The sequence below is a fragment of the Meriones unguiculatus genome, chromosome 18 (assembly GCF_030254825.1).
Source record: "Meriones unguiculatus strain TT.TT164.6M chromosome 18, Bangor_MerUng_6.1, whole genome shotgun sequence".
In the NCBI taxonomy this organism is placed as follows: Eukaryota; Metazoa; Chordata; class Mammalia; order Rodentia; family Muridae; genus Meriones; species Meriones unguiculatus.
In genome coordinates, this window is record NC_083365.1 from 31,076,012 (window position 1) to 31,095,426 (window position 19,415).

Here is a 19,415-nt window from a genome sequence, read left to right on the forward strand (position 1 = left end):
ATGGAGTACTTTTAAAAATCATTAGTTTCAAAAACAGTGGTATGACATTTCAAACAATTTTAACAATAGGTATCAGAGGAATTCAAATTTTGAGAACAAAGTTGTTGAATTAAATTATTTCTAAGATCAAAGATGCCAAGGTTTGCTTTGAGATGGAAGTTATTTCAGCAGGTGACAGATCATAAACTGAAATGTCACAAGGGGAACTTTAAATAAAAGAGACACAAAAAGAATGCTCTGGTTGAGCAGCAGTGGGGAATTGTTCTCTTTCCTCTGCAGGGTTTTGGTGTACCTTAAGGAACAATTAAGTATTATAGATGATTGTAAAAACCTGTTCTAGGGTAAGGTCATCTTTCTTTGTCTGTAGCTAGGTCCTTCATCTCCTGACATATGTTGCAATCTGATTGGATTTAAATCATATTTTAGTCTAAAAATATTGCTTATATTAAGCTTCAACAAAATGCACTTTTAATGTATTAGGGTGGTATGGGCAGGCTGGTCTCTGAAGCCCACTATCCTCATTATTAGGAAGGTATCCCATTGTTCACAAGCAGAAAGTGAAGACTTCTTGATGAAAAATAATAAATAAGTTTTCTTCCCAACAACAAGAACTGTGAAGCATCAGTCTTTAACCCTGTATTTGGAGTGGGTTGGGTAGTAGGAAAATAGGGAAATGTAAAATTATTTCTACCAGCCCATTATAAATTACAGGACCATAAGAACCAGCATTGAAGTGGGTGAGGGAAGAACAATTGAGTAGATCTTAGAACTACCTCATTAATCTGCCCCTTCTCTATCAACTGAATACCAATAAACTGTATTAATTCCTTTAGCTTCTTTTATTTTTCTAATAGTATCTGCTCGTGAAGCAAGGCAACACTACCTTCTTGAAGCTTAAAATGTTTTGGAGGTAAAAAGGAATTGAGAAATGAAGGAGAGTTATTAGAAGGTATCATGACTGATGACACTAATTAGGGCATGGTTTAGGCCAGCGTGGGAACAAGGGCACAGACGCACCTTGCAAGGGCTGGAGAGTGAGTCAGGAGAAGCTTCCTGGAAGAAGCCATGGGAAGACAAAGACAAATACCAGTTACAGAAGGAGTTTTTTTTGTTTTGTTTTGTTTTTTTTTTTTAATTTATTTAGAGACCAGTGATACTTACAGGAAATGTGCTTTGGAGAGCGAGATAGAGCTTTGATAGAAGAAGACGAGATGTAACATTGCAGACCATAGCATGAGCATGTCAGGCCAGGTGTGCCAGTTTGCCCTGAACTGAGACTCCAAAAGGTCAAATGATATTTTTTTTTTCTTTTCTTTTATACTCGTAAAAAAAGAAGCTTTGCTAGGTACAGACTAAAATGGTAAGCTATTAGGAGGATAAAACAGGACAAGGATTGGGTCACAAAACTGTTTTATGAAAGTTGGAGTAGAAACAGGTACTGTTGAAAGTTGGTCTTGTGTTGACTCTACAGTGACCACCAGTGACCACATTTACAGGAAAAACACAAAAAGCGTCATTACCATAATGGGATTTATTAACATCCAGGGGTATCAGATATCTGAGTATTGCTGACAATCACCTAGGCTGGCAGCCTCAGTTTCCATTTGAAAACCTCACTGTGTGTGGCATTGGAGATGGTCAGCTCCTTCATATCACATCAATCCAACTGAAGACTGGCTTTTTGTGCAGGCTGTACTTTGGTGAGAAGATTGGTCTATACTTCGCCTGGCTGGGATGGTATACTGGAATGTTGATTCCTGCAGCGGTTGTTGGCCTGTGTGTTTTCTTCTACGGATTAGTTACGATGAATGAAAGTCAAGTAAGGTGAGCTATGAAGAGACTTATCCCAGGTATTTGACCTTCTTGGTGAAAGGGCAGATGCCTATGGATGGTGGAGGTAAATAATACAGCACTGTTCTCTATGTGTTTTGTTTTGTTTTTCTTACACCAGAAGCTCTATTAAAATGTCACTTTGATAGTTTTACATGCAAATTCTTTTGGATATGTTCCAAGAGTTTTTATCTCTTTGCTAAATTTATTTTTCTAGTGTGTGTTACATAATCTAAAAATACCAGTGAAGTGGGGTTTAACAAAAATCAATATTATATCAAAAATATGATTAACTTTTTAAGGATAGAGTGACATAAGATTAGAAATAGGAAAGAATTATTCTTACGAACAATGCATTATTTTTCACCACAAGTATAACAATGAATTTAACCCTATATGATCAAGTTCAAAACACAAAGAATTCCTGTCGGGTCTCAGCAGTTAAAAGCCTTACTCTTTGCAGAGGGCCTGAGTTTGGCTCAACCACATGTAGCTTGAGCTCCAGTGAATCTGATACCTTTTTATGGCTCCCAAAGACACCCACATACAATGCTTCATATGCATACAGTCAGGCCACAAACATATACATAAAATAATTAAACAATTCTTTTTTTAAAAAAGAGATTCCCTTCGTCAAAACTCTATATTTTGTCAAGCTCTTTGTAATGACCTTGCTACTAGGAAGTACATACTAAAAGCTCGTGCCAATATAAAATTATATAGGATCATAAATACTAGTTTCCATATTTCTCTTCAAAATATTTACATTTATATATATTTTTGCCTAGACCTTGTGTATCTCCATTGCAGTGAAGTTGAATAACCAAACTCCTTGATTTGAAATCTCTGAATTTACTTGTTTTCAAGACAAGCACTGAAGAGCAAAAACATATGATCCAAACATAGGTTTGTTTTGGGGATGTAAAGAATCACGCTGATCCTGAGAGGCAACACATCCTGTATAAACTTCAACTTTAACCCTCTCCTTCTCTGCTTCTTTTGGGTTTTTTTCTTCCATACTATTTTGTGAGTTATCCTCTGAATTTACAGGACAGGTTGTTATTTATAGTCAAAAGTGTCTTGGAATGAAAACTCTTCTTTTGCAAAGTATTAACAAATAGATGCCTCTTCTTTGTTTTTGAGAGACAGAAAGGAAATGGATCTGAAAGAGAGAGAATGAAGGGAAGAACTGGGAGGCATTGAGGAATGTGAAACTATAGTAAGGCTCTATTATATGAAAAAGAATCTATTTTCAATAGTTACTGCTTAGATTAGATTCATGGAGAACATTCTCATAATTTCCAAACTTTATATAGTTTACATTAAGATACAGACAACTCCCTTGATCCAAACGAAGTTAAAAATAAACAAAATGTAGAAATGTACACAAAAGGTAATAAGTTTACTTTCTCTGTTGATTTTGTAGCAGTGGACAGACCTAGGCTTTTTTTTTTTTTTTTGTATGAATAAATATTCTTTAACCTTTAGTACAAGGAGTATTTTGAAAGGAATTAACAAACTCTTCAATTCTGTTCTTTCTGGTATTATATTACCATCATTGCTGTCACACTATAATTACGAGCTTGTCAGACTTTCTATTCTAAACCAAGATAAGCAGCACTGAATATCTTGACTTCCAAAATTTTGAGACTGAAATTTTCCATTCAAGGTGCCAGACGTGACTGAGTCCTCACTGTTATCCTGGTGGGCAGGCAGGGAAGAGACTGTTTTGTTTTGTGCTGATTCATATTACTATCTTATTAACTTCTTTTTTGTTTGTTACAAAGTAGTGAAATGATAAGCAGCTGAAGATATGGGTCGGCTTATTATAGAAAGAAAATATATAAACAATCAAAATGCAGTCATATTTCTTTTCTGTGAGTTTTTTTGCCTTTTATGGAAAATAGATTTTTTCTCTCACATAACATACCTTTATTAAGTTACTTCTCCAAGTCCCCACCTCCACTTCCTCTGATCCGCCCACATTCTTTCTTTCAATAGAAAATAAATAGACTTCTAAGGACTAACACATTTTAATATAATATTATGATATAATATAATAAGATAGAACACAAATTAACACAGTGGAATAACACAAAACAAAGCAAACAAACAAACAGGAGAAAAAAGGAAAAGAACACAAGAAAAGCACAGGATTGATCTAGAGAGACTGTTTTCTTGGTGAGACCTCTATCTGTTTCAACCCTTACAATCTTTTCATCTCTCTCTCCACATAGTTCTCAGAGATCTGGTGGTGTGTGTGGGGGGTGGGGGGAGATTTGATGGAGATATCCCACATAGGTCTAAACGTTCTAAGCTACCCTATTCTTGGCATAATGTCTGTCTGTGAAGAGAGCAACAGAACCAAACAATCTGGGCACTGGAGTCTTTCCTGTAACTGACACTCCAACCAAGGACCATGCACGGAGATAACCTAGAACCCCTGTACAGATGTAGCCCATGGCAGCTCAGTCTCAAAGTGGGTTTCCTAGTAAGGGAAACAGGAGCTGTCTCTGACATAAACTCAGTGGCTGGCTCTTTAGTGGGGAGCAACCTTACCAGGCCACAGAGGAAAACAATGCAGCCAGTCTTGATGAGACCTGGTAGGCTAAGGTCACAGGGAAGGGGAGGAGGACCTCCTCTATCAGTGGACATAGGAGAAGATGAAGGAAGGAGTGTGGGATTGATAGGGGAAGAGGGAGCGGCTACAGCTATGATACAAAGTGAATAAACTGTCATTAATAAAATAAATAAATAAATTTTAAAAATTTAAAAATCATTCAAACACTAATATAAATATATATGTATATTAATGTTAGTTATGTGCTTGCTGTAAACTGCTTTTATTATGCTGAGGGAGATATGGCCCTGTATTCCTAATCTGACTAGAAACTTTTTGCATGAAGAGGTGTTGGATTTGTCAAAGGCCTTTTCCTGAATCTAAGAAGATGATTACATGGTTCCTCTCTTTGAATTTCTTTATATGGTGGGTTGTGATTATCAGCTTATGTATATTGAACCATTTTTACATCTGTGAAATAAAACCTATTTGATCAGGGTATATGATTTTTTTTTTAATTCGGTTTGCAAGCATTTTTATTGAGTATATTTGCATCTGTGTTCATAAAGGAAATTGATCTGTAATCCTGTTTCTCTGTTGGATATTTATGATACCCACCCTGTAGCGTGGGTATCAGGGTAACTGATTGTAAAATGAATTAGGCAATATTCCTTTTATTTCTATTTTTTGGAATATTTTTTGGAGGTTTGGTATATATTCTTTCAAAGTCTGGTAGATTTCTGTGATAAAACCATTTGGTCCTAGGCTTCTGTTGAGGGTTGGGCAGTGAGAATTTAATGGCTGCTTATATTTCACTGTGGGTTGTAAGTCTGTTTAAATTGCTTATCTGATCATGATTTATCTTTAGTAAGTGGTATGTATGGAGAAAATAATCCATTTCTTTTAGATTTTTCAATTTGGTGGAGTACAGGTATTTAAAGATATTGTCATGATTCTCTGGATTTTTTTGATATAAATTGTTATGTCCCTTTTCATTTCTAATTTGTTAATTTAAATATTCTTGCTCCACCTTTCTTGCTCCAATTTGGATAAGGGTTTGTTAATATTACTGATTTTCTCATGGGACCATCTTTTTGTTTTGTTGGTACTTTGCACTGGTTTTGTCTGTTTCTATTTTATTAATTTCAGCCCTGAGTTTTGTATTTCTTTCTGTCTACTCTTTTTATGTATGACTTCTTTTTCGTCTAGAGGCCTCACGTGCTATTAAAAATTATTAGTATGAGATCTCTCTCTTTTCTTTTATTTTCTTTAAATGTAGAGCCTTAGTGCTGTAACTTTCCTCTTAGAACTACCTTTAGGGTGTCTCATAAGTCAAGTTGTGTATTCATTTTCATTCAATTCTTGCAACTCTTTAATTTCTGTCTTGAAACAATTCTCAGTCAATAGAGAGTTCTTCACTTTCCATGAGTTTGTAAGCTTTCTCTTGTTTCTGTTGTCGTTGTTATCCAGCTTTGATTGTTGGTGGTTTGATAGGATGCAGGGTGTTATTTTAATTCTCTTGTATAAGTTGAAACTTGCTTTATGTCTAAGTACATTGCCAGTGCTGGAGAAGATTCCATGAAGTGCTAGGAGGAAGGTATGTTCTTTTGTGTTTAGGTGAAATGTCCTGTCCTAGAAATATCTGTTAGGTCTATTTGGCTTCTAACATCAGTTAATTCCAGCATTTTTCTGTTTAGTTTTTGTCTGTATGACCTGTCTAATGGCAACATTGGGTATGGAAGTCTCTAGCTATCAGTGTTGAGTGTCAGTATGTGATTTAAGCTGTAGTAGTGTTTCTTTTATGAGCCATATGTTTGGTACATAAACGTTAAGAAATACAATTTCCTCTTGGCTTGCTTCTCTATCACTTCTGATTAATTTTGGTTTAAAATGTATTTTATCAGATATTAAAATGGCTACACCAGCTTTCTTCTTAGGTCCAATTTGTTTATGATATCTTTTTTTTGTCCTTTTATCATGAGGCAATGTCTATACTTGATATGAAGGCATTTTCATTGGACCCAGAAGAAGGATGAGTACTGTTTTCAAATCCATCTGCCAGTATCTTTTTATTGGGGAATTGACAACTGTTGTTAGGAGGTATCAATGAACAGTACTTCTTGATTCCTGTTGTTTTATTGTGTGGTGTGTGTATGCACACACACACACACACACAAACACACACACACCTTCATTTCCTCCTCTTTTGATTTTCTGGTTTGCAAGTATTTATTCCTTGTTTTATCTTGGGTGTAGTTAACCTCTTTAGGTTAGAGTTTTCCTTCTGGAATGTCTTCTATAATGCTGAATTTGTAGATGAATATTGCTTAAATTTGGTTTTATCATGGAATGTCTTATTTTTCTATCTATTATGATTGACAGTTAAGGCAGACCTTAGCTATTAGAGATTCCTCTGCAGAGAATTCTCTGTTTCACTCTGTAACCTATTTTTTAATTGGGTTATTGGGTTTGTCTGTTAATTTTTTGAGTTCTTTATATATTTTGGATATCATCCCTCTAACAGACGTAGGGTTGGTGAATATCTTTTCCTATTCTCTAGGCTGCCATTTGGTCATATTGACAATGTCCTTTGCCTTACTTACCTCATGGTGTCCTTTGCTTTGCAGTTCCTTGAAGTACTATATATTAATTGTTGATCTTACTGCCTGAGCTGTTGGTGTTTTGTTCAGGATGTAATCTTCTGTACCAATGAGTTCAAGCTTATTCTCTTCAATTTCTCTTCAATTAGATTTAGTGTATCCAATTTTATGTTTAAGTCTTCGCTCTATTTGGACTTGAGTTTTGTGCAGAGTGATAAATATAGATTGATTTGCATTCTTCTACATACAGAAAACTAGTTAGACCATCACCATCGTTAACGATGCTTTCTCTTTTTCATTTTATGGTTTCGACTTCTCTATCAAAAATTGAATGTCCATAGGTGTGTGGGTTTATTTCTGGGTCTGTGATTCAATTCCACTGATCTACTTGTCTGCTTTTATGCCAATACCATGCAGTTTTTATTACTATCACCTTGTATCACAGCTTGAAATCAGGGATGATGATCAGAAGTTCTTTTATTGTACAGGTTTATTTTAGGTAACCTAGGCTTTTTATTTTTATTTTTATAAGAAGATGGGAATTGCTTTTTCCAGGTCTGTAATATTAAGTATTCACTTGTAAGCATACTGTCATACATATCTCTGAAACTCATCATTGCAATGGGAACTTGATGGTTTTTAAGCATCAAGTATGTTCACCATTGTCCCTCTGTCACCTCTGACAGCCACAAATAAACTCCCCTTTGTTGTATGAATTTGACTGTGTTAGATACATCAGATAAGAGTAATAATGCAGTGTTTGTTCTTCTGTACTACCATCTAAAATGAATTCCAGATTCATCCATGTTGTCATATATGACAGAATGTTTTTCTCTAAAGCCAAATGATACTGCATTGATCATATATACAGTGGTTTTTACCCACTCATTGACACACAGAGATTTGATTTTTTTAAAATGTCTTTGGCAGATATGAAAAATTAGTCAGTGAAAATGGGAGCATAGGAGAATTTTTTTCATTTTTTTAAAATTTTTTATTAATTACACTTTGTTCATTTTGTATCCCCCCCATAAGCCCCTCTCTCCTCCCCTCCCGATCCCACCCTCCCTCCCCTTTCTGCATGCATGCCCCTCCCCAATTCCACTGATGGGGGGGTTCTTCTCTCCTTTGTGATCTTAGTCTATCAGTTCTCATCAAAAATGGCTGCATTGTCCTCTACTGTGGCCTGGTAAGGCTGCTCCCCCCTCAGGGGGAGGTGATCAAAGAGCAGGCCAATCAGATTATGTCAGAGGCAGTCCCTCTTCCCATTACTATGTAACCCACTTACTGAACTGCCATGGGCTACATCTGTGCAGGGGTTCTAGGTTATCTCCATGAATAGTCCTTGGTTGGAGTATGAGTCTCTGGGAAGTTCCCTGTGTTCAAATTTTCTTGTTCTTTTGCTCTCCTTGTGGAGACCCTGTCCTCTCCAGCTCTTACTATTTCCCACTTCTTACATAAAATTCCATTCACTCTGCCCGACAGTTGGCCATCAGGCTCAGCATCTGCTTTGATAGTCTGCAGGGCAGAGGCTTTCAGAGGCCCTCTGTAGCAGGTTCCTAAGTTGTTTCCTGTTTTATTTTTCTTCTGATGTCCATCCTCTTTGCCTTTCAGGATGGGGATTGAGCGTTTTAGTTAGGATCCTCTCTATTGCCTAGTTTCTTTAGATGCACAGATTTTAGTGGGTTTGTCCTATGTCATATGTCTATATGAGTGAGAATATACCATGTGTGTCTTTTTTGCTTCTGGGACAACTCACTCAGGATGATCCTTTCCAGGTCCCACCATTTACCTGCAAATTTCATGTTTTCCTTATTTTTCATTGCTGAGTAATATTCCATTGTATAGATATACCACAATTTCTGCATCCATTCTTCAGTTGAGGAGCATCTGGGTTGTTTCCAGCTTCTGGCTACTACAAATAAAGCTGCTACAAACATGGTTGAGCAAATGTCCTTTTTGTGTACTTGAGCCTCTTTTGGATATATGCCTAGGAGTGGTATGGCTGGATCTTGAGGAAGCGCTACTCCTAGTTGTCTGAGAAAGTGCCAGATTGATTTCCAGAGTGGTTGTACAAGTTTACATTCCCACCAGCAGTGAAGAAGGGTTCCCCTTTCTCCACAATCACTCCAGCATGTGTTGTCACTGAGTTTTTGATCTTGGCCATTCTCATGGGTAAAGCAAAAGACACCGTCATCAAAACAAAGCGACTGCCTACAGATTGGGAAAGAATCTTCACCAACCCTTTATCTGACAGAGGACTCATATCCAGTATATAGAAAGAGCTAAAGAAGATGAAAAGCAGCAAACCAAGTAATCCACTTAAAAAATGGGGAACAGAGCTAAACAGAGAATTCTCAATAGAGGAATATCGAATGGCAGAGAAGCACTTAAAGAAATGCTCAACCTCATTAGCATAGAAGAATTTTGTGGCAGCCCCTTGAAGGAGCCCACCAATTCACCAGGCTACCAATTAAAGACACAGTAATGGTAAAAGGGAAAAAAGAAGATGAACACAGTAGGATGAGGAACAGATAAAGAGATCCAGTGACACCAAGTTTATTTTCACAGGACTGACGTGAGTTCTAGGTTAAGGCAGAAGACAAAAGGCAATACATACAAGTAAACAATTCTAGCCAAAGCCCCATCCATCAGTGAGCTCTCATTGTTCTAGTGTTTGCCTGTTTTAAGAGATAGTACTGTAAGTTGTTAAATGCTTAATCACTGAGGGTACAGGCTCACCCTCACAGATAATTGAAGGGATGGTCTGTACTGAGAACCTTTGTTCAGCCTAAAATTAAAGGTAATTAAAGTGACAAGATTAAGGACCATGATTTATCTGTGTGCCTTCCAACAAATACAGACACAGAATGAAAACAGCTATGGTAACCTTGCATATGACTTTCAATTACAATGTAAAGTAGGACTGATTTTTTTTTTTTTTTTTTTTTTTTTTTTTTTAGTAAAAACAGCACATAATCACTGGTTTCACTACTCCTCAAGATCCAGCTATACCAGTCCTGGGTATATATCCAAAATATGCTCAAGTACACAACCAGAACATTTGCTCAACAATGTTTGTAACAGCTTTATTCAAAATAGCCAGAACCTGGAAACAACCCAGATGCCCCTCAACTGAGGAATGGGTACAGAAATTGTGAACCATTTACACAATGGAATACTACTCAGCAATTAAAAAAAGGAAATCATGAAATGTGCAGGCAAATGGTGAGACCTAGAAAAGATCATCCTGAGTGAGGTATCCCAGAAGCAGGAAGACATACACATATATACTCACTTAAAGTAGATATTAGACATATAATATAGGATAAACATAACAAAATCTGTACACTTAAAGAAGCTAAGCAAGAAGGAGGACCCAGGGTAAGATAATGAATCCTTATTCAGAAAGGTAAATGGGAAGGTCATCGGAAGAGGAACATAACAGGAAACAGGACAGGAGCCTACCACAGAGGGCCTCTGAAAGACTCTACTTATCAGGGAATCAAAGCAGATGCTGAAACTCATAGTCAAACTTTAGACAGAATAAAGGGAATCTAATGAAAGAAGGAGAAGATAGAAAGACCTGGAGAGGACAGGAACTCCACAAGGAGAGCAACAAAACAAAAAAAGCTGGGCCCAGAGGTCTTTTTTGAGACTGATACTCCAACCAAGGACCATGCGTGGAGATAACCTAGAACCCCTGCTCAGATGTGGCCCATGGCAGCTCAGTCTCCAAGTGGGTACTCTAGTAAGGAAAACAGGATTGTCTCTAACGTGAACTCAGTGGCTGGCTCTTTGATCACCTCCCCCTGAGTGGGGAACAGCCTTGCCAGGCCACAGAGGAAGACATTGCAGCTATTCCTGATGAGACCTGATAGGCTAAGGTCAGATGAAACAAAAGGGGCATGGGAGGAGATGAGGAAGGGAGGGTGGGATTGGGAGAGAATGAGGGAGGAGGCTATAGCTGGGATACAAAGGGTATAAACTACAATTAATACATATTAAAATTAAAATATTATAAAAAAATGAAAATTCTCATTTCATTACATTTTTATCATATATCCAGAAATGAGATTCCAGGATCTTATGAGAGCATTTTAATTTTTTTGTATTTATTCTTCTCTCATATATTACACCCTGACTGCAGGTTCCTCTCCCTGCTGCACTTCCAACCCCTCCCTGCACCTCTGCTCTCCGCCTGATCCACTCAGCCTCCATTTCCCTTCAGAAGAGAGCAGGCCTTCCCAGAATATCACCTAAAAAGAGCATATCAAGTTACAACAAGATTAGGCACCTCCTCTAACATTAATGCTAGACAAGGCTCTACCCAGTAGGAGGAGAGAGAACTCGAAAGCAAACATTTAAAGTTAGTGAAGCACTTTTACACTGTTTCCCATGAACTGCACCACATTTGAGATTTTCACTATTATAAAGAGGTTTCAGTATTTCTGAATCAGCTACGATCAATCCATTTTAATTACATTTTTTTCCAGAACTATGTAAATTTTTCCTGTTTCTAAAATTTGCAGGATTACTAAATGTAGACACTGTATGTTATCTTGCTTTTGATGTTTACAAATGTGTACTTACCCACTTTCTCCTACGTCATGTAAACATCCTAGTTCCTAGAAAAATGGAAGTGGAAAAAGTACAGTATGGTGTATGACATGCATTGAATTATCATCGCTAATCCACTATTTGTGATCAACTGATTCTTCTGAATGCGAAATGAATTTGCTTCTCTTTCAACTATGTTGTAATTAATGGAACACTAGATCTACAATCAGCAAATTCTCATGTCCCAGAAGTGCCCTTTCTAGCTCCATGACCTTGAATGTGACCTTGAGAAAACCACTGAAGCTGAACATATTCTTGTTTCCTGTGCTAAGCAAAGATAATTGGCATTACCTGAGATTTGTGAGGACTAAGAAGGTCAACGGTTATCAATTCCTCTTTTACTTGAATCAGTGTTAATACATCATATCATTGCTTAGTATTTGTTCTCATTTTGTGTTGGGATTATAAACAGCTCACGTTTAAATATATGTTTTTGGAGCTTTGACTACATACATTTTGAAAACAGCAAATCTACTGCAAACTTTGCCAATTAAATTTAAATTAACAGTTTCATTTCAAAACATGTTTTTCAAAGCCTTTAAATTCTTTTCAACATTTTTAAAACAGCTTCATTTTAAAACAGTTTACTAGGGCAATGCAAAGTGGAGAATGAATACAGATGGCAGATAAAAGCACAAAGCATCCTAAAATGAGGTTGCTGTGAACTCTGAGTAGATAAAGCTTTTGGAAATTGGTAATAATTCCTTACTTTTATATCACTAGACTTGAAAAGTCAGAGTAGTCAGATGTGACTCTATTTTAGTCCATTCATGTCAAAGTTGGTGAGTACTCCAGAGATGCTCTGCCTAGGAAAATTCTACATGTCATGAAAGATAATGGATCAAAATGTCTTTACTTAGTTATTATTATTATTATTATATTTTCGCCTATTATTAGTATACTAGTTTGACAGAGTTTTCTAAAATTAAACAAACAAAAACCTTTCTATCGCAAATATCTTAAAACATTTATGTGGAAGCCATCATCTAACTCTGTCCTGATTGTGTCCTATTTCTTCCTTGATCCTCTCCGTATTGTGGCTCCCAGGAGTGTGTTCAGCAGGGGCTAAACAGGGGTTCACACACTTTTTTTTTCCCCTTTGATTTCTCAAGCCAAGAAATTTGTAAAGCCACTGAAGTCTTCATGTGCCCTCTCTGTGACAAGAATTGCTCACTGCAGAGACTCAACGACAGCTGCATCTATGCCAAGGTGAGTGTGGGCCAACATATCCTCTGTGCTCAGCTCGTTTTTTCTAGGAATTAGACAGTAAAAACCTCCCCAGCAAACAGGTTTTTTTCTGTCAAAATTGTCTTCCAAAATTTCAACAATCACTTATGTCGTTGACAACCGAAAAAAAAAATCAGTCTGTTGCAATTCAAAAGAGAATATATTTTATTTTAATATCTTTTCTTCCTGTTTTATTATGACTGATAACTGACACCTTGGGTGCACACCTCCAGTTGATATTATATCTGACTCCTTTTTTGAGAATAATTAATTCCATGGCTGATATTGTTCAGTTTGTAGCTTTCGTTAATCTATTAAGTTTAAATACTTCTAGTGTCACAGAGGAATTTCAATGTCATTTCCCAAGGTCTCCTATTGCTGTCTGTCAGGATTACCTGAAGGACTTTTAAACTTTTGAAGAGCAAACTATATCCCAGACCAATTTAAAAAGAACCTTTATGTAAGAATCTAAATCTAGGTGTCATCACATTCTACAAGTTGGAAAAGTTCCTAGGTGAACACAACTTTACAAAATAAATAAACAACAACAACAAAGAAAAGAAAATAATAAAACCATATTTCTTACAGTTTTATTTTCAGAAGAATTTTATTGAAGAATAATTAACGTAGTAAACTAGACAAGACACATGTAAAAAATAAAAAATTGTGCAATCTGCTAATGCATATGTATAGGTAAAACACATCAACACAATGAAGATAATGAACATTCCTGTCACATCCAAAGCCTGCTTTACACCCTCATGTCCTCCCTCTTCCTCAACTCTCCCACAGAAACCTCCCGACAACTTCTCTGTTTAGATAACCAATTGCAATATGACATCACTGAGAAGCACGTGTGTTTCTTGACTCATGTATATGACATTAAATGGTATGAATTTTTTTCTGACTTCTTTTTCTACACTGTAACAGTTCTGAAATTCATCTTACAATGTGGCTTTTATCAACAGAACATTCTTCATTATTAATGAACCCTACTTCATTTTCTCAATATCAAAGTTTGCTATTTATTTACATTTTAATGCATTTCCAATTTTAAGCAAAGCTTCTAAAAAGCACTCATTTCCAAATACTCTTACTGATATCATTAATTCTCTTTGGTCAATATCTAGATGTAGAAGAATCATAGTATATGATAGCTATAAAGTTATCTAATACTTTTGTATTAGTCCAGTTTATTTTATTGTGATAATTTGCCTGAGGCTAGTCACCTCTTTAAGAAAAAGGGGTTTATTTTATGGAGATTAGATATTCCAGGGACCCATCTGGTAAAAGTCTTCTTGCTGATAGAGTCCTAATGTAATGCAGAACAGAGGCACAGAGTTAGACAGGCAGGGTGAGACTGTGGTTAGTCATGCACTCATTTTTATAAAAGCTAAAGTTCTAGCATAAGGACTGGACTCCTCTGATGACTTGTACAATCCTAATCACTGCTCAAAAGTCCAACTCTAAATATAAAGGTCAGACGGCATTTCTACCCATTATCTTAAAATTAGGTAGTCAAGCTCTATCCATAATAACTCCTTGCAAAAGAGCTGAAGAAGCCTTTTCTAAATTGGTTAAACTACATGATATATATCATGCATTTTGGTGCCATTTCCTAATTTTGATCCCCACACTGTCACCAAGCCTCAGTCAATCTTTGCAAATTGTAATGGCTCTGGTAGATAGGTGGCTGGAAGTATTTCATTATGGTTTAGTCATTTGATGGCTGGTAGAGCTTCTTGCTCTCAAAATATCCAACTTGGATCACTGGTGCTCTGTCTAGATCTCATTGTTCTCTACAACAAAATTAGGATCTTCCTGTGTACTCTGCTAAGTACCAGGGATGAGGAGGAAATCTAGACTGGCTGATGGAAGTAGGTGCTTGAGGAACTCTTGTCCATTCTTGGTTCTGTCCTTGAACTTTGGTAGTTTCTTTATCTACATGCACACTTGATTCACAAATAGCGCTAAAACACTTACTCAAAATGCTTTAATTCATATAGTTCTTTGTATACCTAGAATTGTTTTAAGACAGTAATCTCATGTAATGATAAAACCTTATTTCTTTCCAACCTATCTTGTTTTTGCACCTACTTTGTATAATTTTGGTTGTTTTGAACATAGGGAGTAATTTATCCTTCATTGGTCTATCTTGTCTAGAATTAGAGTTCCCTATACAATTAGTTTTGACAAGGTTGAGTATAATATCAATAGATAAGCGCTTTATCGCAACTCAAATTTTAATAAAAGCTTCTGAATCCATTATCTTGAATAATTAGTGTGAAAAACTTCTGTATGGTTACTTAATAAACATGTTTATTTTTGTGTTCTTTGAGAAGGTTCTACAAAGACGATACAGACGTAGATTTGAATATCATGTTTTGCAGCTGTATTTTCATAGCACTTTTTGAACAATTCCAGTATAGTACATATAGTTGATACAGATTAGATATTTTAAAAATGGCAGATAGGTAGACAGATATCTGGACAGACACATACAAGTCAGTCTGTTATGAAGTTACAAAATGCCAGGAAGTTACAAAATTTGATAGCCTTGAGGATATCAAAGCTCTAGATATACATAACTTCCATTATTTCTAAATTTTCTTTGGAAAAAAATCCAAAAATGGTAATTAACACTAAAAACAAAACAACAACAACAGAACATTAACACTAAAAACATGTGGTTGTGGCAGAGTTAAAAAGTGGAGAATCTTCCCAAGAGAGTTTAAATCTAGAGATCTTTTGTAAATATTAAATATGATTATGGAAGATACAAGACAGACACAGTGCAGAATTCATTTGAACTTTTACAAAGAATGTACAAGAGGCAACTTGCAAAATAAAATATTGTCTCATGCAACAATGCAAGAAATAAGCCCCACCTATATGAAATATTTAGGGCCCTGAATTTTTCTAGCTAAGATTAAGTGCAGCTCCTTGCTTTACACCCATATGTACCATGATTATTCTATAGTTGATGGAGAAAATGTAAGCGTATCTTATGTGTTAAGTAGTCTAGACTTATATCACTAAATACAGACATTTTAAGATGTCACCTCAGTATATACTCACTTAGAAGTGGAGGCTAGCCATATAATGTAGGATAAACACATTAAAATCTACAGACATGAAGACGCTAAACAACAAGGAGGATCCTCGGGAAAATGCTTAATTTGAATTCTGAAAGGAAAAACAGGATAGACACAGAAAAGGTAAAAGAGAGGGAACAGGACTGGAACCCCCAACAGATGTCCTCTAAAACACTCCACCCAGCAGGGGATCAAAGCAAATGCAAGACCCAGAGCTAAACTTTGGACAGAGCACAGGGAGTCTTATGGAAGAGGGCCAGTATATAGAAGGACAAAGGTGACAAGAGCCCCACAAGGAGACCAACAAAGCCAAAGAAACAGGGCCCAGGGAGCACTGTAGAGAGTGATGCATCAACCAAAGACCATGCATAGAGAAGACTTAGATCCCCTGTTCAGATGTAGCCCACAGTCAGCTCGGTCTCCATATGGTAAGGGGAGAAGAGACAGTCTCTGACAAGAACTCAGTTGCCTGCTCCTTGATCTCTTCTCCCTGGTTGGGCTACCTAGTGAGCCCACAGAGGAAAAGGATCCAGGCAATCATGATGAGAACTGATAGACTAGGGTCAGACAGTAGGGGAGGACTTCTCCTATCAGTGGACTAGGGGAGAGGGATAAGGGAGGAAGAGGAGAGAGGGTGGGACTGGGAGGTGAAAGGAGGGTTCTACAACCAGAATACAAAGTGAATAAATTGTAATAATAATAAAAATAATAAGATGTCACCTCAGTTCCTCATAGAATCCATCAATTCCTGAGACTATGGAGAAGAAATTAAATTCTACATTTTATTTTAAAAATGCATATGTACTTGCATCTAAAAATTGATGTCATCATCTTAATATATATATATATATATATATATATATATATGTATGTATATTTCTTCAGTTGACTACTTTGGTCTTAATAATAAAACTATAGAGTTAAAATATTTAACTGAGTACTTTAGTGATATTTGTACATTTATTTAAAAATACAACACTATACTTTCAACTCATAAGTTGCTAGAGGTACTCAATGCTTCATGGAGTTGTAAAACAACTTAATCCTTTAAGCTAACTCATTCATAAATTTCCTTAGGATTATTAAACTTTTACTTGTTTAGAAAACATATATCCAGTATTTATATGTGACTCAAACTGTATACTGACTGTAAAAGTACACCAAAAATAGGAGAGATAATATGCTTTTCATTAAGAAATTTCAAGAAATAGTCTGTGATCAGACCATCCATCAAAGTTACAGAGGACATTTATTGAAAAAAAAAGACCCCCAAGCCAAATAGTTGATAATTTAGAGTCAGTTAATCAAGAATAATACCTAGAAATCTACCTGTTGAGCCCGTCTGCATGGTTGATTCTGAGGAACACATTCTAAGATGGCTGTATAAGTGAATACTAAACCAAGTTTCTGTTTGGTGTATGTTTCATCCAGGTATATTGAACATAGACGATTATGCATTATCTCTGGTACTAAGAGTGAAATATTAAGAAGAGAGAAAAAATTGCATCATGGCAAAAATCCCAATTCCCTTACGTGCACGCATTCAGTGACACTCTGGCCTGCACTACTGGATTACCTCAGAAGACTCCTCTCAATTACTGGAGCGAGATTTTGTATGTGTGTCAGTATCAGGACATTATGTGGTTCCAAATCTACCAAGCAGTGTGAGAGGAGATCGAATAGCTATAGAAGAGGAGACACAGACTCAAGTTTCCAGTCTCATAGGGAGTGGATATTCTTAAACAATACCCGCATTCATCAATGGCTAACCATGGTCAGCTTTCAAAGCTAAACCAGACAGCAAGCACCATGGAGAATCTGTGCTGGGAACTCCGTCCAGCCTCCCCTTCTTACATGACCTTCTACACACAAGAAACATAAAATAGAATGGGTATTCATACACCTTTTTAGTCATAAACACAAGCTACTTTCCAATAAATGAAATTATTGCAAATGTATATTCTTAAGAAGAGCAAGCCTCCGTTGTTTTTAGAAAAGTTGTGTGCCTCAAATTATTTTTTTAAATTTACTCTGATGTTTCCTTTGATGTAGTTAATGTTCTTTGCTTTTAGACAGGTAAATGCTCATATTTTTCCTGCTACTTACCTCAGACCTAATATGGATCTCTCCATAATTACCCTCTCTCAGTATTCCCCATTTTAACAGAGCTGCTTTTTTGCCAGTATCATACAGTAACTAGTAATAAGCCTTTTGTCACAGGCTAATTGCTTATCTCTGCCATCTCTAATATTTTGACACCTCTCTTATCTAAATAGGTTGTAAATCTAACAAAATTATTTTGAGATTGTTACAGTCCTGCATTAAAGTATTCTCTGCTCCTGGTTTTAGTTCTGTCTCCTGTTGCATGTAAATGAAACACAATTTAAATGCACATTACATGACTAAAATATATATCCACTATAATTAAATCATTTGTTTCTAAAGCATTATTGTACAATTTTGAGCTTCAGCATGCCTAAAAGTTTTATGGGCACACTTTGTAAAAGATAACAGAAATCACTTTAAAAGAAAACAGTGCAGAAACTATGACCAGTCTCATCCACTAAGCATGTTTTTTTGTTAACTATTATCTTTTACTTCCAGTTTTCTAAAAGTGCGTGCTGTTTCTGAAGCAAGGGGTAACCTTTATTTTTCAGTGACCTTTCATTCCTCCCATGTAAAGTCTCTGTAGCACTCTGAGAGGCTGTTCCTGACTAAGTGTGTTTAAAAGAGAAAACTGACAACCATTCAGCTGCTTGAGGACAGCTCAGGTCTCCCTGCAGGATAACTCTAGAAACAAAGGAACTGCATTCTCCTGCTGGGTCTAATTTTAAAGCTCTGTGAGGATTTTTTTTTTTTTTTTATGATCCTTGTCTCTGCTTTCCAAAATGATGATTCAGTAAAGCAACATATAATATTTTTAGAAATCTCCAACCTCAACTATAATAAAATTTCAGAACCATGAAGGATATTTTGTACTTTCACATCTCTATTCATCTCTGTTCTTTCATTTCTGTGCTCTGCTGGGGGTCAGCACCAGGGATTGACTGTGCCTTCTAGACAAGCTCTCTTCCACTGAGCTAAGCACAATTCATGATGTTTTTTAAGGCTAAAGTAGAAACATACATTAGTATTATCACAATGTTCCCATTAAGAACCCGCTTTACAAGTGGCAAACAGTAAGATCTGGAGAGGACAGGAACTCCACAAGGAGGGCAACAGAACCAAAAAATCTGAACACAGGGGTCTTTCCTGCGACTGATACTCCAACCAAGGACTATGCATGGAAATAACCTAAGACCCCTGAACATATGTAGCCCATGGCAGTTCAGTATCCAAGTGGGTTCCATTGTAATAGGAACAGGGACTGTCTCTGACATGAACTGATTGGCCTGTTCTTTAATTACCTCCCCCTGAGAGGGAAGCAGCATTACCAGGCCACAGAAGAAGACAATGCAGCCACTCCTGATGAGACCTAATTGA

General features: G+C 36.5%; 1 protein-coding gene across 2 annotated transcripts in view; it reads left to right on the top strand.

Moving 5' to 3' along the window:
• The window catches only part of Ano3 (anoctamin 3), a 261,999-nt gene that overhangs the window by 171,478 nt on the left and 71,106 nt on the right, over positions 1-19,415 (top strand). For both annotated transcript variants that reach the window (XM_060371385.1, XM_060371386.1), the window contains 2 exons: positions 1,690-1,824; positions 12,723-12,819. In XM_060371385.1, the coding sequence (XP_060227368.1) occupies positions 1,690-1,824; positions 12,723-12,819 (232 nt within the window). The remainder of the gene's footprint in view (positions 1-1,689; positions 1,825-12,722; positions 12,820-19,415) is intronic.